This window comes from Magallana gigas, chromosome 8 (genome assembly GCF_963853765.1).
Source record: "Magallana gigas chromosome 8, xbMagGiga1.1, whole genome shotgun sequence".
Taxonomy (NCBI): Eukaryota; Metazoa; Mollusca; class Bivalvia; order Ostreida; family Ostreidae; genus Magallana; species Magallana gigas.
In genome coordinates this window covers 39,333,366-39,358,614 of record NC_088860.1, presented here as the reverse complement: position 1 = coordinate 39,358,614, position 25,249 = coordinate 39,333,366, and the positions used below count along the sequence as shown (strand labels likewise).

The 25,249-nt window shown below is 35.2% G+C and overlaps 2 protein-coding genes across 4 annotated transcripts; both read left to right on the top strand.

The window, feature by feature from the left end:
• The first annotated feature begins 3,589 nt into the window (after positions 1-3,589).
• On the top strand, positions 3,590-24,661 carry LOC117690368 (uncharacterized). 2 transcript variants are annotated; one of them, XM_066069148.1, is made up of 9 exons: positions 3,590-3,710; positions 18,765-18,842; positions 19,766-19,850; positions 20,013-20,081; positions 21,431-21,536; positions 21,623-21,643; positions 21,753-22,097; positions 22,516-22,854; positions 23,678-24,661. In XM_066069148.1, the coding sequence occupies exons 1-9, from the start codon at positions 3,706-3,708 to the stop codon at positions 23,929-23,931; spliced, it is 1,302 nt and encodes a 433-aa protein (XP_065925220.1). In that variant the 5' UTR covers positions 3,590-3,705; the 3' UTR covers positions 23,932-24,661. The 2 variants fall into 2 exon arrangements, with proteins under 2 accessions (XP_065925220.1, XP_065925222.1); XM_066069150.1 differs by lacking the exon at positions 3,590-3,710 and adding an exon at positions 14,937-14,997.
• Positions 8,301-14,340, top strand: LOC136270596 (uncharacterized). Of its 2 annotated transcripts, XR_010708413.1 has the most exons (3): positions 8,301-8,536; positions 9,035-13,741; positions 14,240-14,340. XR_010708413.1 is itself a non-coding variant. In XM_066068687.1 (2 exons), the coding sequence occupies exon 2, from the start codon at positions 9,768-9,770 to the stop codon at positions 13,128-13,130; it is 3,363 nt and encodes a 1,120-aa protein (XP_065924759.1). In that variant the 5' UTR covers positions 8,301-8,536; positions 9,035-9,767; the 3' UTR covers positions 13,131-14,231. The 2 variants fall into 2 exon arrangements, 1 of the variants encoding a protein (XP_065924759.1); XM_066068687.1 differs by lacking the exon at positions 14,240-14,340 and having other exon boundaries at positions 9,035-14,231.
• Positions 24,662-25,249: the final 588 nt, after the last annotated feature.

Below are 25,249 nucleotides of genomic sequence, written 5' to 3'. Positions count from 1 at the left end.
TTCCCCGTTTTCAATGTATCTAACCCCCCCCCCCCAAAAAAATAAATAAATAAAAAAAAATATATATATATAATAATAAAAATATATCCAGGATATTTATTTGTGGAATAAGGAATTGAGAAAACAAATGGTTTTGTGAATGTGGAGAAAGGGACTGGGAAACATTGGCCCACCGATCTGCGGCTGTACTGAGAAGCTTAGATTAAGCTCCTGGGATACCGTAACGCTTAGTTTTTTCTAATCAATTGAAATGCGAGAACAATATCATTGTATCGAATTGAATAATAAGAATTGAAATAAAATATGTAGACATCAATATTACTTACTTATTGGTATTAAAGCTGTCATAATAAATTCCGATAGATCATGCACTCTCAACAGTCAGTTTTGTTGAAAATACTTAGGAACACCTCGGAGGTCTCGCAAGCGAAACGTGCGATACGTCCGAGGTGTTCCGAATAAGCAAAAGTGTTGGACAGGGTAAGACGGTCGCATCATGTGTAACCCTGTACATAGACTGGTTTAATATTACCGACTGGTTTAATCATGAATGAGTTGCAATGCATTGTGGGCTACAACAAGAGATAAGGAAATTACACATGCACAGTCAATATAACACAAACATACATGTCATATACACATTGTCGTCACACTGTCACATGTTCATGGGTATATAATGAAGGGATGCATTAATGAATGAGCAATTATAGGCACACTTTCTCCTCAAAACAGTACGTTAGTAGTATTTATTCAGACATTATATACAGCCCACAATATGTATCTGTAATCCATACACAATAATTTAATTATACACATATTAAAAAATAATACATCTGATCTACCTGTGGAATGTCATGTTTTACTCCGTAAAAGTAAATAATATATATTTACATGTTGTCTTATCGTATTAATATCAATATTTTACTATTGAACAGGGTTTCACAAACCCAAAAAAAACCTAGACGTAGATGGGCTGAGATCGCCCCCCCCCCCCCCCCCCAAGCAAAAAAGTGGAAAGATTCTTTGCGACTGTTATATATATGTATGTACTAATCCAGTTTAAATAAAATTGGGATAAGTGACAAAGCTACCGTTGCTCATTTTTCCGGCTGGGAGATTCACTTGAAAATATTTAATAATTTTTCATCGAAGAATTTTGGACTGCCATGTTCATATTCTAGTCTTAGATTTATTTATTAGAACTGAATCATTAATAAAAAAACAGACCTAGTTTCGTACTTCACAGCTACATGCATCATATCATAGGCGTCGGAACCGGGGAGGGGGCTTACCCCCCCCCCAACACTTTTTTCCCGCAAAGATAAGCATATTAGTATAATAATAAGCATAGTATTTTCCATTTCATCAGTAAGTGTTTTAATAGGGTAAAAAATAACATGAACTTTAGCCTTCTAAATATACTATAAAATTAAAATTTTACATCATATTTAACAATGCACTTTGGGTAACCACCCAAATCCCAATCCCCTGGATATTTTGAGGATTGGCGAACTTTTTTTAGGGGGGGTCAAGATTTTGGCGAAGCCACCCCCCCCCCCACCCACACACATACCCACATTAATTTGCTTCCAATGCTTCTGCATATTTAGAAGAAAATGTCAGTGGGTTTACTGCTTTAATACAATACTTTTGAATTTATAGAAGAGATCTATCCTTGTGGGATTTCTAATCAATTGAAATGCGAGAACAATATCATTGTATCGAATTGAATAATAAGAATTGAAATAAAATATGTAGACATCAATATTACTTACTTATTGGTATTAAAGCTGTCATAATAAATTCCGATAGATCATGCACTCTCAACAGTCAGTTTTGTTGAAAATACTTAGGAACACCTCGGAGGTCTCGCAAGCTGAACGTGCGATACGTCCGAGGTGTTCCGAATAAGCAAAAGTGTTGGACAGGGTAAGACGGTCGCATCATGTGTTACCCTGTACATAGACTGGTTTAATATTACCGACTGGTTTAATCATGAATGAGTTGCAATGCATTGTGGGTTACTACAAGAGATAAGAAATTTACACATGCACAGTCAATATAACACAAACATACATGTCATATACACATTGTCGTCACACTGTCACACGTTCCAATATGCATAGTTTTGCGGGAAAAAAGTGTTGGGGGGGGGGGGGGTAAGCCCCCTCCCCGGTTCCGACGCCTATGATATGATGCATGTAACTGTGAAGTACGAAACTAGGTCTGCTTTTTATTAATGATTCAGTTCTAATAAATAAATCTAAGACTAGAGTATGAACATGGCAGTCCGAAATTCTTCGATGAAAAATTATTAAATATTTTCAAGTGAATCTCCCAGCCGGAAAAGTGTTGGGGTTTACCCCCCCCCCCCCCTCCAACACGTTTTTCCCGCAAAGATAAGCATATTAGTATAATAATAAGCATAGTATTTTACATTTCATCATTAAGTGTTTTAATATGGTAAAAAATAACATGAACCGTAGCCTTCTTAAACTACTTTAAAATTACAATTTGTCATCTTACCTTAACAATGGACTTTGGTTAACCACCCATATCCCCATCCCCTGGATATTTTGAGGGTTGGCGAACTTTTTTTTAGGGGGGGTGAAGAGTTTGGCGAAGCCCCCTCCCCCCGCCCCCCCCCCCCACACACACACACTTTAATTTGCTTCCAATGCTTCTGCATATTTAGAAGAGTATGTCAGTGGGTTTACTGCTTTAATACAATAATTTTGAATTTATAGAACAGATCTATCCTTGTGGGATTTCTGGGTTTGGTACATGTAAAAACAAACCCGTATAGGAAAATTGGGGATAATTGATGGTATTGACATTCCCCGTTTTCAATGTATCTAACCCCCCCCCCCAAAAAAAAAAATAAATAAATAAAAAAAAATAAATAAAAAAAAAATATAATAATAAAAAAATATCCAGGATATTTATTTGTGGAATAAGGAATTGAGAAAACAAATGGTTTTTTGAATGTGGAGAAAGGGACTGGGAAACATTGGCCCACCGATCTGCGGCTGTACTGAGAAGCTTAGATTAAGCTCCTGGGATACCGTAACGCTTCAGTTTTTTCTAATCAATTGAAATGCGAGAACAATATCATTGTATCGAATTGAATAATAAGAATTGAAATAAAATATGTAGGTATCAGTAGTCTTACTTATTGGTAAGAAAGCTGTCATAATAAATTTTGATTGAGCCTATGCACACTTTGGTTAGTTTTAGGAACACCTCCGATGTCTCGCAAGCTCAACGTGCAATACGTTCCGAACAAGCAAAATAAGGGATTCCCCCAGATTTGTAGACTTTGTTGTATAGAGGAGGTATTTATAGTCCCGGTTATCTAGACTGGTGGTGCGCCATCGAAGCCAGATTCCTGTCTTGATTAAAGCGCACTCTATAGCTGCTGCTTTACACTACCGTATGGGAAAACCATTTCCGCTGGCGAAAAATAATGAGTTATTTTTCGCCAGCGGAAATGGTCGAGTAGTTACGATTGATTGTTCACCATTCCCCAAACAGAAAGTTGGGTTTTATGTAAAGGGACCGATGTCAAATCGAATCGTACCGATTTTAAGACATTGGAAATGATCTTTGAATAGATATGATATAGGGATGATCAACATTTATTGCAGTTTTGAGCTGGTTGTCTTTCAATGTGATTTTCATTCAATAAAGGACTAGGAGACAACAATGTGGTATGTGACCTGTTTAATATTACCGACTGGTTTAATCATGAATGGGTTGCAATGCATTGTGGGTAACTACAAGAGATAAAAAAATTACACATATACAGTGAATATAACACAAACAACATACATGCCATATATACACATTGTCGTCACACTGTCCCATGTGCATGGGTATACAGTTAAGGGATGCATTAATGAATGAACAGTTATAAACACACTTTCTCCTCAAAACAGTACGTTAATAGTATTTATTCAGACATTATATATACAGCCCACAATATGTATCTGTAATCGATACACAATCATATATCTATAAACATATTTAAAAATAGGCATTCAGAACTTGGAGTTCTATTCGCTTTTCGCTATTCACTATTCGAATAGCAAATATAATTTTGTGGTCGGTTCGCTGTTCAAATTACCGTAAACATGCTAATAAACGTAAATTCAAAATTTCATATAAACTTCCATTTTTAATTGAAAAAACAGTTTTATAGTAAAAATTATTACTTGCTGACCTCACCTGAACATTGACATAATGAGCACGACATGTAAGAGGCCTAGCTAGTCTGGCGAAAATTGCGACATTTCGTATAATACAATTATATTGGGACATCTTTCAAGGGGCTGGCTAACACCCTGTACCCCATATTTGGCCTTCATATCTGGAGGGGATGGGACCCCGAGACAACCCGGTCGACCCTAAAAAAAAATTGGGTTTACGCGGCCATTAACAGGCTTAGCTAGCCTGGCGAAAATAGGAAATTTCGTATAATATAATTATAATGGGATATCTTTCAAGGGGCCGGCTAACACCCTGTATCCCATATTTGGGCCTTCATATTAGATGGGGATGGGGCCCCGGGACAGCCCAGTCGACCCTCAAAAGAAATTGGGTTTACACGACCAGTAAGAGGCTTAGCTAGCCTGGCGAAAATGCGACATTTCGTATAATACAGTTATAATGGGATTTCTTTCAAGGGGCTGGCTAACACACTGTATCCCATATCTGGGCCTTCATATTTGGTAGGGATAGGGCCGCAGGACAGCCTAGTTGACCTTAAAAAGGAATTGAGTTTACACGGCCATTAACAGGCTTAGCTAGCCTGGCAAAAGTAGGAAATTTCGTATTATACAATTATAATGGGATATCTTTTGAGGGGATGGCTAACATCCTGTATCCCACATCTGGGCCTTCATATTTGGTTGGGCTGGGGCCCTGGGACAGCCCAGTTGAACTTCAAAAGGAATTGGGTTTACATGGCCAGTAACAGGCTTAGTTAGCCTGGCGAAATTAGGAAATTTCGTATAATACAATTATAATGGGATATCTTTCAAGGGGATGGCTAACACCCTGTATCCCATATTTGGATCTTCATATTTGGTGGGAATGGGGCCCCTGGACAGCCCAGTAGATCATTGCCAACTCTACGTACAGTGGGGTTTTCTCTGGTATCAATAAAAATATATATAATGCCAAGTGACTAAATAATGTCATATACACACCGCCTCCTTTACATAAAATGTTGTAAAACATTGAGTTATTGGGCGAAGCAGAGGCATATTTCAGGTGTTTTGGTTGGTGGGGGGGGGGGGGGGGGTTGGCGGGGGGTCATTGCTACTTAAAATCAATTTGGATCCGATGAATAGTGTTGACAAAGAAAACACAAGATTAGGCATTTCTGTATCTTGAGCGTTTTTTCTCTAAATTTTGTAGGAGACCTTGACTTTCATATCAACCAACAAATACGCTTTCTTGTTTTGTTTATTTTCGGTGGTGGCATGGGATGGTTTCGCAGGAAAGACACATCAAATTTTATAAAAAGGGGTAAATATGAGGTTTGGGTGGTTATTTGAGCGTTTAAAATTCCTAGAATATTTATTTTTTATATTTTGTGGATAAAGGGCTTATGTCTATGTCATTGACAAATGACACTTTAGATGCAAAACTGTGCCTTCTATTTTCACTCTCGATTTTTAATGGAAAAGGAAGGGGGTTTGTCAGAACATGAAATCTCACTCGAATGGAACGTGAATGATTTTCAAAACAATTCTTGAATATTTGCATTAATATACATTAGTCTGCAAATCCTTTCGTAGTTTATGGGAGTCGCCCGGAATTAGAGAGTATAATTTGACCTACGTATATAAAAAAAAAGCGAATAAGGGACAATCCTTCAAAAACTTTTGAGATCGACCCTGGCTATTCTTATAAATGTTTAATGTAAGTTGTACAGTTTTTTATTCCGCAATGTCGGAAATGAGTTTTGATCATGTCTCTCAAACAAGTAAACCAGTTGAAACAAATTTTAGAAATCAACTGAAAAAAAAACATACTCTGAAAAAAATACAATCAGCATCTGGTTTACCTTTCCTCCAGATATAGAAACATTTTCATTTTCAACTTTAAGTTAAATATGAATGAATAATATAAAGAAATAATTAGACATAACTATGATATAAATCAATTTCAAACTACAAAGCGAGGTGTAAAATAAGGTGTAAATAACTAATTTTCGATTAAATATTAATTTCTATAATAACAAAAGACAGGGCTGTCCCGGGGCCCCATCCTCACCAAATATGAAGACCCAAATATGGGTTACAGGGTGTTAACCAGCCCCTTGAAAGATATCCCATTATAATTGTATCATACGAAATGTCGCATTTTTCGCAGGCTAGCTAAGCCTCTTACTGGTCATGTAAACCCAATTCCTTTTGAGGGTCGACTGGGCTGCCCTGGGGCCCCATCCTCACCAAATATGAAGGCCCAAATTTGGGATACAGAGTGTTAGCCAGCCGCTTGAAAGAAATCCCATTATAACTGTATTATACGAAATGTTGCATTTTTCGCCAGACTAGCTAAGCCTCTTACTGGTCGTGATCATTATGTCAATGTTCAGTTTAGGTCAGCAAGTAATAATTTTTACTATAAAACTATTTTTTTTGAAATAAAAAAGGGAAGTTATTATGAAATTTTGAATTTACGTTTTTAGCATGTTTACAGTAATTTGAATAGCAAACCGACCACAGAAATAATTAGACATAACTATGATATAAATCAATTTCAAACTACAAAGCGAGGTGTAAAATAAGGTGTAAATAACTAATTTTCGATTAAATATTAATTGCTATAATAACAAAAGACAGGGCTGTCCCGGGGCCCCATCCTCACCAAATATGAAGACCCAAATATGGGTTACAGGGTGTTAACCAGCCCCTTGAAAGATATCCCATTATAATTGTATCATACGAAATGTCGCATTTTTCGCAGGCTAGCTAAGCCTCTTACTGGTCATGTAAACCCAATTCCTTTTGAGGGTCGACTGGGCTGCCCTGGGGCCCCATCCTCACCAAATATGAAGGCCCAAATTTGGGATACAGGGTGTTAGCCAGCCGCTTGAAAGAAATCCCATTGTAACTGTATTATACGAAATGTCGCATTTTTCGCCAGACTAGCTAAGCCTCTTACTGGTCGTGATCATTATGTCAATGTTCAGTTTAGGTCAGCAAGTAATAATTTTTACTATAAAACTATTTTTTTTGAAATAAAAAAGGGAAGTTATTATGAAATTTTGAATTTACGTTTTTAGCATGTTTACAGTAATTTGAATAGCAAACCGACCACAGAATCTATTCGCTTTTCGAATAGTGAATAACGAAAAGCGAATAGAACTCCAACTTCTGAATGCCTAAAAAATCATACATCTGATCTTTATAACGTATGAACATTTTTAACATATGCCATCTGTAAATGAGACGTACAACTTTTTTTTTCTTCAAATTTTGAATATTTTTGTTTTCATTGATGCAATAAGAGTATAGTTTACACAACGGAGAAAAACGGAGGAAAACAGTTTAGCGCTGTTTTAGAGGATTTTTCTTTCTAAAAGATATAGCCGTTTGTAGATATCGATATAAATGAGAAGATATTAGGTGAACATGCACTGTATAATGAATGACAATATTAATACTACGCTATTTATAAAGTTCGTACTATTTTCAACACAATATTTCAATGAATGTTATTTTTGTTCATCTCTTCTGAAAGTGTTCGCAATTATGTTATTATACCGGGATCTGGCTAAAGCATTATGAATGGTGAAACTAAAACATATCCTTATAAGCAAAATACAATCAACAATCTTTCAAAGTTCTTTTTATCTTTTATATTATCTCTTGAATTCCGAAACAAAAATGTGATGGCCGGGTTGTTAGTTTTCTCTTCCCAACAGCTCCGTCAAAAATGCTTTGAATATAGATAAATGCAAAAGTTTATCCCTGATAAATATATCGGTAGTAATGAAAACTGTTTCACTACACTTTACTGTTGAAAAAGGGCGAAATGAAATATACCATCGTTTTCTGCGTATTAGGTGACGTATCTTAATCATGAATAGGCTACCTTGGGTTGTTAAACAACACCAATGACATAATCTTATATGTTTAAAAGCAGCGACTGTGAAATGAAGAAAAAAGCAGAGTTTGTAACAGAGAATGGAATTTCAATAGCGTATGAAATTTCATCCTCATCATGAATAGTTTGCATTTTTTTACATTTAAAAACAAATTCTTCCACGTCATCTGTCTTTTCAATCTTATTATTTGTGACAATCACTGTTCATATCGAACACACCCGATTTTATTTTTCCCATAATTCTTTGCAACGTGCTTGGCCGACGCTAACAATAGGCGCTAAGTTATACCCGGCCGAGCTGTCCAGCAATAAAGACGTGCTTAGTGTGTGAAGGGGGTATCGTGTTAGAAGCCTGTGTGGCATGTTTTAGTTTCACAAGTTCAGCATTTGACGCGGACACGGATAGCTGACCGTGGTAAGTATTTATTTAGTTTGGTGTAGTTTATTTGTAAATTTTTGCCTTTTTATTAGTATTACGCAGTCGTCCTATAAAGTCACCTTGACCATTGTTCACTGTAGAGTTACCTGTGTGTTCACTGATGTGTGACTTTAGCGAGAGTGTTTAAATGGAATTCGTCTTTTTCTATAGTACAGTTTTTGCTATTGCTGTATAAAGAAACGGTGATTTAAAGGGCTATTTTCTATGCGTTATTTTATTTTACAATTTATGGTCACTTTTTCCACTTAACTACTTGGGCGGAAGTGCGTCACCGGAAGTCTCAGACGCCATATTGTTTACTGTAAACAAATAACTTAGTTACCATATACTTACAATATTTTGAGATGTTGCCTTTAATATAATACTATTTATACATTATCATAGTTTGATACTATCAGTGAGATACTTATATGATGTATTATACAATATTGTTTTTATTATGGTGTTATGGTGTCACTTGTACACTTATTGTAGTGTCATATTGTTGATGTTGAGAAGATGATGACGACGACAATGATGATGGTCATGTCGATGATGATGGTGTAGATGATGATGTTATGGTGAAGTCGATGACGATGCGATGTTCATGTTGATGACGATGATGTCTATTATGATTGTGGTGTTGTAGGCGATGATGTTGACGTTAGTGTCGATGATTATGATGGCGATGGTGATGATGATGATTGTGGTGACGAAACTACTCTAGTTGTGGTTGTCCGTAGTTGGTCCAGGACTACAGCCCCGGAGATTCGGACACTCTTCTAATTTATTTTTGGTCATTTGTATAAACATCATATTTTTTCTTGTTGAGTGAAAGGTGTGTGAGTGTTTGTGTGATTTAGTGTTTATATTTCTATCTTTTCTTTCTTTCTCTTATTTTTTTTGTTATTAAATTTTGTTAAATTTAAGATGTCTTGTTGTTGTTTGGAGTAGCCTCCGCTCATCCCGTTACAATTGGTGGCAGCGGTGGGATGAGTTGACTCCTCCAGATACTACAAGATATCTTTATAAGTGAACAGTTGCCAAGGTTTATTTTATTTTTCATTTTTTGATCTTTTTTGTAGTACATGTAAGAGCAAGTGTAGGTCGTTGTTTCCTTTTCCCTTGGTGAGTACATTACGTTAGGCAGATTGTTTTGTTAAAAGTTGAGAAGTTAGTCCCTTTATGATATAATTTTGAGGTAAGTTGGTCTGTCAGTCAATGCACCATGTCTACTGTCAAGGAGATGCTGGAGCTACTTGAAGTGGGGACCAAGATGGGGATGAAGGATGAAGCCCTTCAACAATTCGTGAAGGACGAACAGGCCAGAATGCGGGACGAACGTGAGAAACATAGAGTCGAGAGACAGGAGGAGAGAGACCGCGACTTCAAACTACAGATGGAGAAAGAGCGCGCCGCAAGAGAACATGATGAGCGAGAGCACGCCCGATTGATAGAAGAAAAGAGACATCAGCAAAAACTAGAAGAACTGGAACTTGATCACAAACTGCAACTCGAGAGATCTCACATGAAGCCGAGTGTTGTGACTAAAGAGGAGAAAGAAACTTCTCAAGTGATAAAAGGACCAAAACTTCCTCCGTTTGAGGATTCGAAAGACAACATTGACGCGTACATTCAAAGATTTGAGATATACGCAACAACGCAGAAATGGAATAAAGACACGTGGGGGACTCATCTTAGCGCATTACTCAAAGGAAAGGCACTGGATGTGTTCGCAAGACTCTCACCCGAAACAGCACTTGATTTCAACGAGTTGAAGAACGCCCTGTTGAAACGATTTGACATGACGGAGGACGGTTTCCGCAAGAAGTTCCGATTTTCAAAACCAGACGGAAGTGAAACTTTTATGCAATTTTCTACCAGACTGGACAGTTACCTTGAGCGGTGGATTCAGCTGTCTAAGACTAACAAGACATTCGATGATCTGAAGGACTTGTTCTTACGTGAACAGTTTTTATTGTGTTGCTCGAAAGAACTTGCCTTATTCCTAAAGGAGAGGATTCCTACTTCGATCCAAGACATGGCGCGATACGCGGACCAGTTTGCTGAGGCCAGAACAGTGACATCCTCTTCACTTACGCAAAAACCGCTCTTTGACAGACGACAGCAGTCCGATAGACAACCGCCGTACAAAGATTCCGTGCAACAAAACCAATCTGGAAATGCAGTGAAGTGTTATGAGTGCGGACGACAAGGACATAAAGCCTTTAACTGCAACTTCCGCAAAAGTCCGAATAACAGGCCGTTTAATTCGAGCGAGAAACAAGAAACAACACCGAAACATACTTACCCTAGTGATTTTCAACGTGGGTCGTACAATAATGGGAACCATGGATATCCAGGACGCGGTAGAGGTCGCCAAGGAGCCGCGAGTGTCGTCGAGAAACATGGAAACTTACCGTGTGTTGGTGATTCGGTTGCTTTCTGTGAAACGGAAATGCCAGTTGTGAAAGGATGTGTTGGCAATAAACTAGTGACTGTGCTAAGAGACACAGGTTGTAGTGGTGCCGTTATTCGTAGAGAACTGGTAAACGATGATCAACTGACAGGGACATCTCAACGATGCAAGTTAGCAGACGGTCGTATTATTGATTCAGATGTGGCTAGAATTGATGTCGATACTCCTTACTTTACCGGAAGTGTTGATGCTTGGTGCTTTGATTCGCCTTCGTACGATCTTATTCTTGGTAATATTCGTGGAGTAAGGAAACCACATGAACCAAATCCAGCCTGGATTCATTCCGTTGAAAACATAGCAGCTGTTGAAACGCGTGCGCAACTGAAAAAGAAACAGTCTCCATACAAACCATTGAAAGTACCGGAAGCAATACGGGATGTATCGCCGGAGGATATCTTACAAGAACAACGAAACGACGAGACACTGAAAAAGTTATGGAGCTTAGCTGAGAGTGGACAGCTTAAACATTTCAGTGACGGCGGATTTTCAAAAATGTGTGAACGGAAGCAAATGTTGTTCAGAGAATTTTGCAGTCCCAAAGTGTCCAGTGGAAAACTTTTCCGACAGTTAATCGTTCCTCGGAAATACAGACCTATCGTCATGAAGATAGCACATGAAACGCTGATGGGTGGTCATCTGGGATCAAAGAAAACAACCAACAGAGTAGTGTCCGAATTTTACTGGCCAGGAATTCAGTCAGACATTAGACGGTTTTGCAGATCATGTGACGTGTGTCAGCGGACTATTCCGAAAGGAAAAGTACCTGCAGTACCGTTAGGACAGATGGATTACAAGATCGATATGGGAGGCAAGCTGAAAACTTTCCACGCAAATCTTCTTAAGAAGTATGTTGAACGAGATACATTGAACTGTGGTGTTTTGTCAACATGTGCAATTTCACTCATAGACTTTAGTGACCTAGATGATGATGAACAACAGGACTCTATTCTTATGCCACCTGTTACTCAAACCGAAACAGCAAAGGACATAAAGTTTGCAGACAGACTAACACCAGATCAGTTGGAAACTGCTAAATCACTGTGTGATTCGTTCTCAGATGTATTTACGGATATACCTGGAATGACGAACTTAGTGGAGCATAAGATTGTTGTGACATCGTCTGAACCTGTGCGTGTGAAACCATATCCAATTCCGTTCAGTACAGAGAAAACAATTACAGAAGAAGTTCAGAAAATGCTACAGTTGAATGTGATTGAGCCATCATCTTCCCCTTATTCAGCTCCAGTTGTCATAGCTCGGAAGAAAGATGGAACGAATCGATTTTGCATTGATTATAGACGACTGAACTGTGCTACGGTATTTGATGCAGAACCAATGCCCAGTCCAGAAAGCATATTTTCCAAAATGACCGGAAAGAAGTTTGTGTCAAAGATAGACTTAAGCAAAGGATACTGGCAAGTACCGATGGCTGACGAGAGTAAGCCGCTTACAGCCTTTTCCACACCATCCGGATTGTACCAATTCAGGACAATGCCGTTTGGTCTTGTAAACGCGCCGGCAACATTTAGTCGTATGATGAGAAAACTACTTCAAGGTATGAACGGCGTAGAAAACTTTATCGATGATGTCATTGTTTTTACAGATACCTTTGAAGAACATCTACACATACTGAAGACTGTGTTCGAACGACTCAGAGATGCGGGACTTGCGGCCAGACCGACAAAATGTTTCATCGGATTTGACAAGATTGACTGTTTGGGACATATGGTGGGCAACAAGTGTCTAGAACCAGAACAGGACAAGATTGATGCAGTCAGAAATGCGCCAATACCACAAACCAAGAAACAGGTTCGTGCCTTCCTAGGCTTAGCAGGATTCTACAGAAAGTTTATTCCGAATTTCTCTGCGATAGCCATTCCACTTTCTGATCTTACGAAGAAGGGCCAACCAAATAAAGTTATTTGGACTGAAAGTCAGCAACGAGCTTTTGATACATTGAAACACATGTTATCAGAAAGGCCAATATTGAAGTTGCCAGAATTTAATGAAACCTTCATTTTACGCACGGACGCTGCAGATGATGGGATAGGTGCTGTGCTGTTACAGATGGAGGATGACGAGAAACGAGAAACCCGTAGCGTACGCCAGTAGGAAACTTCAACCAAGAGAAAAGGCATACGCTGTTATCGAGAAGGAGTGTTTGGCGGTAGTGTGGGGAATACAGAAGTTCCACCAGTACCTTTATGGACGCGAGTTTCTACTTGAAACTGATCACCAACCCCTGACCTACCTTAACAAAGCAAAGACAGAGAACTCCAGACTGATGCGTTGGGCTTTGCAGCTTCAGCCATACCGCTTTAGGATCATTGCGATCAAAGGAAGCGACAATGTGGGTGCGGATTACCTGAGTCGTCAGTGATATGTATAGTAGACAGTACAGGTATGTGTATAGGTTTTATTGTAAATACGTGAGAATTTTCAAAATTCAGTGATTGTTTATTTGAAATTGCAGGACAATTTTTTAAGGGGGGAGGTGTGTGACAATCACTGTTCATATCGAACACACCCGATTTTATTTTTCCCATAATTCTTTGCAACGTGCTTGGCCGACGCTAACAATAGGCGCTAAGTTATACCCGGCCGAGCTGTCCAGCAATAAAGACGTGCTTAGTGTGTGAAGGGGGTATCGTGTTAGAAGCCTGTGTGGCATGTTTTAGTTTCACAAGTTCAGCATTTGACGCGGACACGGATAGCTGACCGTGGTAAGTATTTATTTAGTTTGGTGTAGTTTATTTGTAAATTTTTGCCTTTTTATTAGTATTACGCAGTCGTCCTATAAAGTCACCTTGACCATTGTTCACTGTAGAGTTACCTGTGTGTTCACTGATGTGTGACTTTAGCGAGAGTGTTTAAATGGAATTCGTCTTTTTCTATAGTACAGTTTTTGCTATTGCTGTATAAAGAAACGGTGATTTAAAGGGCTATTTTCTATGCGTTATTTTATTTTACAATTTATGGTCACTTTTTCCACTTAACTACTTGGGCGGAAGTGCGTCACCGGAAGTCTCAGACGCCATATTGTTTACTGTAAACAAATAACTTAGTTACCATATACTTACAATATTTTGAGATGTTGCCTTTAATATAATACTATTTATACATTATCATAGTTTGATACTATCAGTGAGATACTTATATGATGTATTATACAATATTGTTTTTATTATGGTGTTATGGTGTCACTTGTACACTTATTGTAGTGTCATATTGTTGATGTTGAGAAGATGATGACGACGACAATGATGATGGTCATGTCGATGATGATGGTGTAGATGATGATGTTATGGTGAAGTCGATGACGATGCGATGTTCATGTTGATGACGATGATGTCTATTATGATTGTGGTGTAGGCGATGATGTTGACGTTAGTGTCGATGATTATGATGGCGATGGTGATGATGATGATTGTGGTGACGAAACTACTCTAGTTGTGGTTGTCCGTAGTTGGTCCAGGACTACAGCCCCGGAGATTCGGACACTCTTCTAATTTATTTTTGGTCATTTGTATAAACATCATATTTTTTCTTGTTGAGTGAAAGGTATGTGAGTGTTTGTGTGGTTTAGTGTTTATATTTCTATCTTTTCTTTCTTTCTCTTATTTTTTTTGTTATTAAATTTTGTTAAATTTAAGATGTCTTGTTGTTGTTTGGAGTAGCCTCCGCTCATCCCGTTACATTATTTATTTCAGCAAAAACCTCTCTTTCTTCTATATTGTTTTCTTTTCATCATATATGTATATAATATGATGCACACTTTTTCATGCAGATCATAATATTTGCATCAACCGCTTGGACATTTAAAAATAAAGAAATACCCAGAAAAGGAAAATTATTAGTCATACACATCAAATTCATTCAGCTTTATTCACGCCGAAAATTTTCCTTCTGATTTCAACATGGCAAGCTAAGTGGATCAATCACTGACCGTGATAAAACCAGTGACGTGCTGGATCATACGGTGAGTGTTTTAAACTTTAACTATATAACCTCTTGTAATAAAATGTAATGGATAAAATTAAAGAACGAAGACTTTTAATCCAAACATAGTTTTTTTTGTTCTGAACATAATTTTGTTTCTGATTCGGTTCTTTTCAATTGTTATTCGGTGACCTGCATTCCGAGAATCCACGTTAAACTTTGACGAAAATCTTAAGTTATAAAGTATATTCGTACAGGTGGATATATTTCTCTGCTATCGGGGTTCCATAAATGTTGAATGGGATTTGTTTAATATTTAAAAATTATTATTCTAGTGACCTAGTCGTTAAGATACTAAAAGAAGTTGAATAATGACCCCAACAAATTAATGACTTTCTGTGGCGAACAAAAATTGTCCGCATCTGGAATTTTCTATTATTTACTGCATGTGCTGAACTGACAATAACCATTGTGAAAGTTTTTAGACAGATTCAAGTACATTATATGTATGTACATGAATACTCCTGTACCACAGCTTCAAGAGTTCAATATAATTTGCAGGTTGAAATTCACGGTCTTTTAATATGCTGAAAATAATTGGAAAATCAATAAAATCGAATGGACCATTAATATAAACTAAAAACTGATTTTTGATTTATAACAATAACTAATATTATACATGTATCGTTTTTATAAGATATAATACTTTATTATGCTTTATTTATAAACCACAAGTTTGTTTGGTCACCTGAGTCACTCAGTTGACCTCTCGCAAATGGTCCTTGTCTCGTCATCGTGTGGTGTGCGTCGTCCGTCGTGTGTCCTCCGTCATGCGTTGTGCTTTAACATCTTTACATGTTTTAATTTCTTAAAGACAAAGAAGCAAATTGTACCATTTTTTGTGTGAAGAATCTTTATGGTAAAGGAAATCAAAATTGTGAAGTTCATGGCACTATCACCCCGGGGTGCCATAGGCTGGCACAAACATACCAAAAAAGCCAAATTTTCTAAAATATTTTTATCTACTTCCATCGATGTCTCTATGAAGCTCTCTACCTTATTTATAACATTTATGGTTCCTGGGTCAGGGGTTTAGGTCCTAGGGTGGGATCATTAAGGACATATAGTAAAAATATATTAAATCTGAAAACATCTTTTTCTCTACTCCCATATAATTATATTTAAGAAAAACCAAATGCATGGTTATATAATTTATTTCTATTTAGGGTAATTGTCGTTTCATCCATGTACAATTTTAACGTCATCTTGAAAACTACATGGTAATTTATCACTTGGCAATATTGAATTGATATGTGCTCTATTTAAGGAAATCTGCTTTATTTTCAAAACTCTTCTTCTTTACTCCCACGCATCTGTAAGGAAATCTAAATGTATAAATATGTAGACCATGCAGGAATCCCTCTACAAAATTGTTTACTTCAAGTCTCCCGGGTTTGGGATAAAGAGTCGGGCCAAAACAATCATACATGTTTAGTGTTAAATATACCCTTATTATGGGTATGGGTGGCTGTATATGATGTTTTGTAAATCATTCATAGTTTATTCAACTCTTGAATTTTAACGAAAGCAAGATCGTATTTAGAAAAGAAATTGAATGAAGCTGTCTATCAAAATCAAAGATCACGAGAGCTATTGGCAAGAGTTTGGGAAGAGGGGTGTAACAGTTAATGGAGTTATCTTTACTTTCTTGTTCATATTTGATATAATTGATCACTGTAAAATAACGTTATTACCAAGTTAAAATATAAAAGAAGTTTAATAGGTTTTATTTTTTATTTGACAAAGCAACCAAAACAGATTTCTTAAGTTTTTAAATAAACAGTAGATTTGTTAATAGTAAATTTAAGTAATGTAAAAATTAGCTACCAAAAATTCTTAAGTGTGATTTGTGTACAATAAATTTTGAATAATTCCAGATAGTGACAATTGAACAAGAAAACATGAAGATTGTTATAACAAAATAACTTTTAATTAAGTGTGTGTTTTTTTAAACTAGATAAAATCCCGCCAAAGCGCGTGAATTAACATTTTTCACATTAAAATATTGCACTGCTTAATCTGTTGAACCAGACGTGTTTTTATTTGCTTTTTTGTATATATACTGTGTTCGGTTTTTTTATTTTCGTTTATTTTCTTCGTTGCCTTCGTAACTTAAACTTTAAAGTTGAAATTAGAGTGCAACAGCATCGTGGGTTTGAAGGAGCGGAAAGGGATGAAAAACAACTAAAATTGTTTATATCTACATTTATGTTGCCTTATTTCGTTTTGTTGCAGCTGACTGAAAATATTCAAATGTACTTACATGTACTCTTTTATTTTATTCTAGACCAGGAAATTGGTGTATAGTGCTTCGCAGCGACTCTTACATGTATCTAAATTTGTTCTTTAGGTCAAATTTCACTATAATATTTACCACAAAAACCTTTTGGAAAAACAGGGGGAAGGGAGTCTCAAATGGGCTCATTTTACTCAGTAACTTTTGTGTTTGTATTCAACAGATGTCTGATCCAGGTTTTCTGCCCACGATGCATTATGAACTCGTCCTACACTTTCCACATATTTACGTGAATTTGTCAACCCGCGTTCTTGGTCACATCTCTCTATCCATCAAAAATAAAATCGTATGTTCAAGAAAGGATCGAATTAGCTGATTTAATTTTTAACAGTTATCAGATCTTATCTTTTAAGTATACTCTAAATAAGGTACCAATATATATATTTACTGGCGACTTGATCTATTTTATACAAACTAACTATTGCTTGGGTCCGCCAAAGCGTGTCCATCGACTTACTCTCAGTTTTTGCTATTTTGGACATGTTTATTGAAAATAAAGGTAGAATAAAAGTAGAATTCTAATTAATTTTACAATCACTACTTATAAGTTAATATTTAATTATACCATACGGACATCATCTCACATGTTTGGAATTACCAAAGGTGTAGGCAGTTATTGTGGAGCTGGTATTGTTTATTAGCAAAATGTCTGAAATTATAAATATTGCTGTCCTAAGGAGGATGTCCGTCTGGCCCCTGGGGATGGGAAAAGGGGTTGTTGTTGTTGTTGTTGTTGTTGTTGTTGTAAGTATTTATTCAAACATGTATATGCCAGCCATCTTAAGTTTTTCTATGAAAACATATAAACATAAAAGCTATCTTGAAAGTTACCAAATATGGGACAATTATTTCTTATCAATGTCCTTGTAACATTTCACTTTGGAAGGTGATGGTCATTACCACATTTTAGATTTTACTTTACCCAAGAAAGAATTTTCATAAATGCATATATGAGATTCCTCAAAAGGTATGGTACTCAGTTAACTTTAGAGGCCTGCTGCTCTCTTGTTTTTATTTTTTGTCGTTATTTTAAATTTTTGATGGGGGGGGGGGGGGTAAAGAGGAATTACTGCTATTTTCTTTTCGGAGACATCAATGGCTTTAGAAGAATGCATTGAAAAATTAGAATACGAATTAGCTACAATCTATCTATCTATCTATCTATCTATCTATCTATCTGTCTGTCTGTCTGTCTGTCTGTCTGTCTGTCTGTCTGTCTGTCTGTCTGTCTGTCTGGCTGTCTGGCTGGCTGTCTGTCTGTCTGTCTGTCTGTCTGTCTATCTATCTATCTATCCATCATCCATCCATCCATCCATCCATCCATCCATCCATCCATCTATCCATCTATCTATCTATCTATCTATCTATCTATCTATCTATCTATCTATCTATCTATCTTTCTATCTATCTATCTATCTATCTATCTATCTATGCATTTTCTTTTGTTTCAGCGTTTTACTGATTCAACAAAAGCACTCAGGGGTTTGCCTCCGTCTTACGTTCCGGGATCACATTTGGATCCTTTGGCCGTAAGTACTCTTTAAACATCCGAATTGTTTATTCTTTATCAGATAACTTTCCATATCTAATGCAATAAAAAGGTGGTGTATGCCTTTGAAAAGTGTATTCATTTCCATTTCATTATTCTGTGAAAACTATAAAAAAGTAGTTTAAGGCAAAAGATATATTATGCAATTTATTAAACAAATAAAAACTATATATTTTATACAAATTATATTTATTATTATTAAACCTTTTCATAGTGGCAAAATAGGAAAATACCTCAATATCTCTGTTACATTCAAAATTTCGTTTAAAAAATGTAATTGTCTTTATCAGCCTCAAAATTTTGCACTAACAGTTAATAAATGTGCTGAAAGCATTTGTTAAAAAATATTTAGTTTTAAAAACATCTTGATATGCGATCTTATTTTTAAAAATATATGTTCCTGAAGTACTTTGGATTCATCATTGTTCTTAGGGGCAAATGTTCGTGGCTTTCGTTGAAAACCCTTGCCCACGAATTTATATTTCGCGAACGTATACAAAAGCATTTGTTTAATATTTACCAAAATTATCCCTAACCTGCCACATGTACCAACGAAATTTAGACCCCACGAGCAAGGAAATATTTTGGCACCCACGAACATTGACCCATATACGAATAAAAATGATTACACAGTAAGCAAATGTACAGTTTTTTAAACCAGGGTCAACATAGTTCAATATAAAAGTGACTTGACCGTAATTTGCGACAGTATTAAATTCATGAACATAAACGATTAATAAGAAAAAGTAAGAAACAAAAATCACCCCCAAATACAAAAATAACATAACACAAACCATGCACGAAATAATCTTTAAATTATGTGCGACTCGACTGTAAATGTCTACAAAACACCTCAAAAAGATAATTTGTCTGTGTTTCATTCATTTCGTAACTTATGTTTAGGATACCCAACTACCAAACAACGGCACACTCATGTGGAACAAGAATGTTGAGGAATCAAATGTTTCAGTTCACTTGCAACTCTGTGGTAAAATATCTCTCTCTCTCTCTCTCTCTCTCTCTCTCTCTCTCTCTCTCTCTCTCTCTCTCTCTCTCATTGAAACACTAATGTTTTTATGTACTGCATTATTTTGAGTATGCTAAAAAGCCCTCTGATTGTTCTGATGTATAATGTAACTGTAAACAACAGAACACACCCAATGAAAATGGCGATGGTGCTGAAAAACCTATAAGCAGCGCAAAATTCCGTTACATAAAAGTGAGTATTATGTATCAATAAACAATTATGTTTAGCTGATAGCCTTGACTTGTCAATTCAGTTCAGTTATAATGCCTGAATTCATTCAAGTCCTTTAATGAATAAAGTTTCCGTAATTTATGATGAGTAAGAATTGGGAGTTTTATAAGAGAGAGTATCAGCTCCAAATATTCATAAGCACATGTTTCACAAGACGAAAGACATACTAGGAATTGTTATAAATTAATCAAATTACTTTTAGCTTCCACGTAAGAATATTTAGCAATAACGGTTGGGTAAAAACATTGATGTTGGTTTTCAAATGATTTGCATTGATACAAGTATATGCTCGTTGTCCTACGTGTTGTAAGGTTTTAATCCCCATGCGTTGACAAGGAAATACAAAAATACAGCAAGTTGTATGAAAATCTTTTATCATCACAAATAATGAGACATTTGTAAATATTGTTTTATCTTTCTTTACCATTGCATGCTTGGTGATGTTTTAATTTCTTAGTTTTCAGATGCAAACATTTTTAACATCATTTAAAAGGGAAATTCGTTCAAATTCACATCGACGTAAATGCAGTTTATTAAAAAAATCAATTACATTGGTGATATCCATAATGGTGCAAACTATTTCTTTCCCTTAGAATATGATGTGCCGATATTGCATATATGTAAGTTAGTGACAAATACTATCATTATAATTCACCTTTAATTTTACGACAAATTATATTAATATAAATTATATATCATAGTGTAATTTGCTACGATATTAAACGATTGAACATTAACGATAAACCAAAAAAAAAATGAAACAAAGAAGAACCCCCCCCCCCAAAAAAAAATACAACAAAAACAATACAATGATCAGGCTCGAAATCAGCTTTAAATTATGTGTGACTCAATGCCTGACTCAATAGTATTTACAGTTTATCTTTACTGTTTATGTTCGTTCATCTCTTTTCTTCATGACGAAGAAACGAAAATCGTTTAATATTTTTGAACTTTGAATTGATGATTTAATAAGGTGAGATATTTGTTACATTAAAGTTTTAAAATTCAAAGAATCTAAAATTAAACAATTTAAATTATTGTACATGTATATAGCTAGTTTTAAATTCTCTGAATTTTAAAAATTTAATGTAACACATTAAGTCTTTATATGCAATGGACACATGACTTTAATAGATAGCGAATTATTTTCACGTGAGAGAATTCATTTAGAATTTTGATTTTTTCAGTCATATTGCATTTCATTTCTTTCTTCCATCTGTCCAAAGCATAATTTGTTATGCATCACATATAAGAAACATAATATTTTGCAATAATTATTAATATTTTAACAGATAACATTTTATCCTTAGTTTGCTAGATTTGTGATAGCATCAGTGTTCATAGCAGTGACTGTTGTGGTGATAGCTGCAGTGACTATTATGTATCAGAAAGCCCCAGGTCCAGATCCAAAAGCAGGTAAAAGAGTAAGAAAGAAATAAAATTTCGGAACGATGAAATTATTCTGAAGTCTTTCCATGTTAATAATATTATTACTTTTTCAGAGGATTATTCAAAAGAGTTCCGTAAGTATGCCTTACTGTCTCTTTATAATCATATTTTTTCGTTATGAAATATTAAGAATTCAATTGTAACGTTTATAAACAGTATATGTATTCATTCTAAATGTTGTAGAATGTTTTCTGAGCTCAGATAACACCACCACGACACACTGGAAATTGAGATTTAATACAGCGATAGTAATATTATGTAATTATTCAGAAAACATAGAACAAATCATCTCCAACTCATCACTTCTCCTGGAATTTAATCCAAATATCTTCCAAGCACAACATTTTCCCGAGATTAATCAAACGCTACAGTCCGAAACGATTTCGACTGGACGATGGATTATCCGTTCTTCGCCAGTCATAGAAATTCGTGGGGGCCCAGTAAATTGTGGTGATGAAGGACAGCTTGTAATAACATTACAAACGCCAACAAAAAGTTATAAACACCAGGTAGACGTTCAAATCGAAAGTAAGTTGGCTTGATTTGTGTTATCATTAGGATTCCTTGTGGCTAGATTTTGTGAAATGCAGACAAATACGTATACAACTATTTACTAATATATCAATAAAACATATTTTTATTTTTGTTACATTGAAGAAAACTGGTTGTAAAGAAAGCAACAATCCCCAGTTATTATTAATTATCTGAAATAAATTTAGATATATTTTTTTTAAACCTATAATATAAAAACAAATCTTTTGTCTAAACCATTATCTTACAATATTGAATAAACTGTTCATCATGAATGACACATAAAAGATATATAATGAATAATTAATTGAATTTATTATGTAGATATTAGCAAATGTCTTTGATTTGGTAACATGCATTAGAAAAAGGAAAACGATTTGATTTGAAATAAAACCTCTACCTGATTACTTTGTAGGTGAACTTTCTCCAGTCCGAATGGAGGTTGGTCAGTCAGCGGTAGACGAACAGTTTGAGATCAGGTGCTCGTCAACAAGTGGATGTACACCTGCATCAATTAATTTGATTGGAACTCTGAGAAATACAACTTTTCCTCTATATGGAATGAACTTTACTTGTATCACAACATATAACGGCGATGATGGTTGGTCCGTAGGTTGTACCGGAAGTATTCCCGAAAGTGTTGTCAGTTCCATTGACGAGATCACGTGCCGCCCTGTTCTTCGAAACCAGACAGAGGCTGATGAAGCGGAAGTCAAAATTTCAAAAGAAGTTTTAGTTTGTAACGACAGTTTAAGTATGTATTAATAGTATTTCAATAACTCGGCCGATATTTGATACAATATTTGCATTTACAGCTAAAAAATAACAGATATAAATATCAATCCTAATTCACGTTGTACAATACTAGTATTGTAGAGTTATTATTTCCTCTTAAATTAATGGGTATGAATATGCCCTTTTTTTCTTACTCTTACATATAAATAATTATCGAACAATCCCTCACATTATGATGTCAGTTTTCTTTATACTATGAATTTTGGTTATTCTAAAATTGTCTATATGAATTCGTTCCAGATTTGATTTAATTCTACCAAAATATAAAAAGCCATACAACAAATGAAACATCTGAACATTTCTAAATGAAGATGATTTATTTATATATTACCTTTTTAGTTCGTATTGCAATTATTCAGGGTCAATAATCAATGTTTTGATACAAGTTGTCTCGAATTGATTGTGTTACAGTAGTTTTCAATTTTTCTTTCTGTGGGTTATCATTTTTTAATTTTTTTTTTGCGTGTCATCATATTGTTTACTGCGTGTTATGATATAATTAACAAATACACCTATTAAAAACATAACATTTGCTAAACAGTAATGAAAAACACACATTAGCTATATTTTTATTGACCACCTAGCTATCAAACTTTTAAAGAAAAAAAAAGTTATGTTAACTGTAAGTCTTGCTTGTTTTTAAAACAGAACTTAGTATATATTGAAATCGATTTTAGATACTAGTCACAATGTTATTTCATATGGTACGAACATTATAATAATATATAATATAATATAATATTTCTATCGTTAATCTTTCCGTTTGTCTTTTTTTTTCACAGATTGTAGTTTTGACTGTTCTGGAGATAATCAAGACAAGTATTATTCGAATCCAAAGTTTTGCAACATTTTCCACCGATGTGTGGACAAGAGACTCTACACAGTCCCCTGTGGTAAAGGAGCATACTTCTCTACTCAAACCTGCGTCTGCAGCAATATTGATGACGTCATAAAGGAAATTGGCTGCGATAAGGATGGGATGCGACTCAACGTAGAAAACGTAAAAACGCTATGCATGTATTCTACTGGAAGTTAGCGCGCGGGTGTATTTGCACGATGTACGTTTTGCAATTATAAGCTATAAGGTGATCGTATGAACACATTGAAGAATTTTCGTGACACTTTATGTTTAGCGCTGGCGTTTTATCGACAACATATAAACCTTTCAAAATATGAATTACATGTAATCAAAAATTCAAAGAGCGAGTTTTTAATGTGAAAGAAGCAATTTTATAAGATTCTTAGTTCAATTCTTTACTATAAGAGTAATACAAGTTTCTTCTTTGGAAACATTCACAGTCAATTCAATTGTCTTGTAGGAGTTGCACAAAAAGTAAGTCACCTGTGTAAAAAAAACAGTAAATAAATATCAATAATTTGTTTTCACCCATTACCCACCCGTTTAAACCAAGGGCTATACTAGGTACAAATGCTTATATCAACACACATCTTACATTTTACTAGTAGAAACGTTTCCTACTTCAGTTTATAATCAATGAAAGTATTTGAAATAACATCTATTTATAAAAAGTTCAAAAGTATGATAAACAATCGGACGCCGCAGTTTTTGGCAAAAAGTATTAAATAAATGATGATGAGCACAAGTTGTGTTTGTTTGTATGTGACTTTGTAATATGTTTATCATTTAAAATTATAAATACATATAAAGAAATAGGTGGAACAAAAAAGTCGAATCAAATAAAAGGTAGAAATACAATCCTTAATGATGGAAAAAAAATGCGGAACTAATAAATCATTTTCATAGATCGATGTTTGTTATATCTACGTTAAAAATATTCTTTTTTTTCAGAGGTTTTTAACAAATCCTTAATTTTATGTAAAAAATGTTTTGTTTGGCTTTCATTATTATAATATTTTATCTTAATATCTTTTTTGACACATTTGACAAAACAATGTCGATGTGTGATTACACTAAGGATTTTTAAGCTAAAACAGGAAAAATTATGAAAATTTAAACTCAATTTCAATATTGTTCTAAACGCACTATTTCATTGCCTAAACAAAAGAAAAGTTCTTAATGTGACTGCAAACTGAGTTTTCTTTTGTGTGAACAGTATTCATAATCAATTTGTCAACCTTGAATTGAATAACATAATCCATCAAAAGAAATCTTGAAAACTGTAGAAGGCGTTACACGTACAATATGGGTACCCTATGAACAATATTCTGTGCGAATTGTTCAACAGCTCGTATTTTTTTTCAAAAATTATCAAAAATTAAAATCCAAGTAATATGCACAGCTATGATATATGTGCAATTGTGCAATTGATACGCAAAAGAACAATCTGTTCAATTTCCTATCTTGAAAACTATAGGAGGAGTTATCCGTATCC

Bases quoted from the DNA above. Each gene is read 5' to 3' on its own strand.
- LOC117690368 (XM_066069148.1), top strand. The intron at 18,843-19,765 runs GTAAGTACTCTT...ACTTATGTTTAG, and splicing joins CACATTTGGATCCTTTGGCC to GATACCCAACTACCAAACAA. The intron at 20,082-21,430 runs GTGAGTATTATG...TTTTATCCTTAG, and splicing joins CAAAATTCCGTTACATAAAA to TTTGCTAGATTTGTGATAGC.
- LOC136270596 (XM_066068687.1), top strand. From the start codon at position 9,768: ATGTCTACTGTCAAGGAGATGCTGGAGCTACTTGAAGTGGGGACCAAG.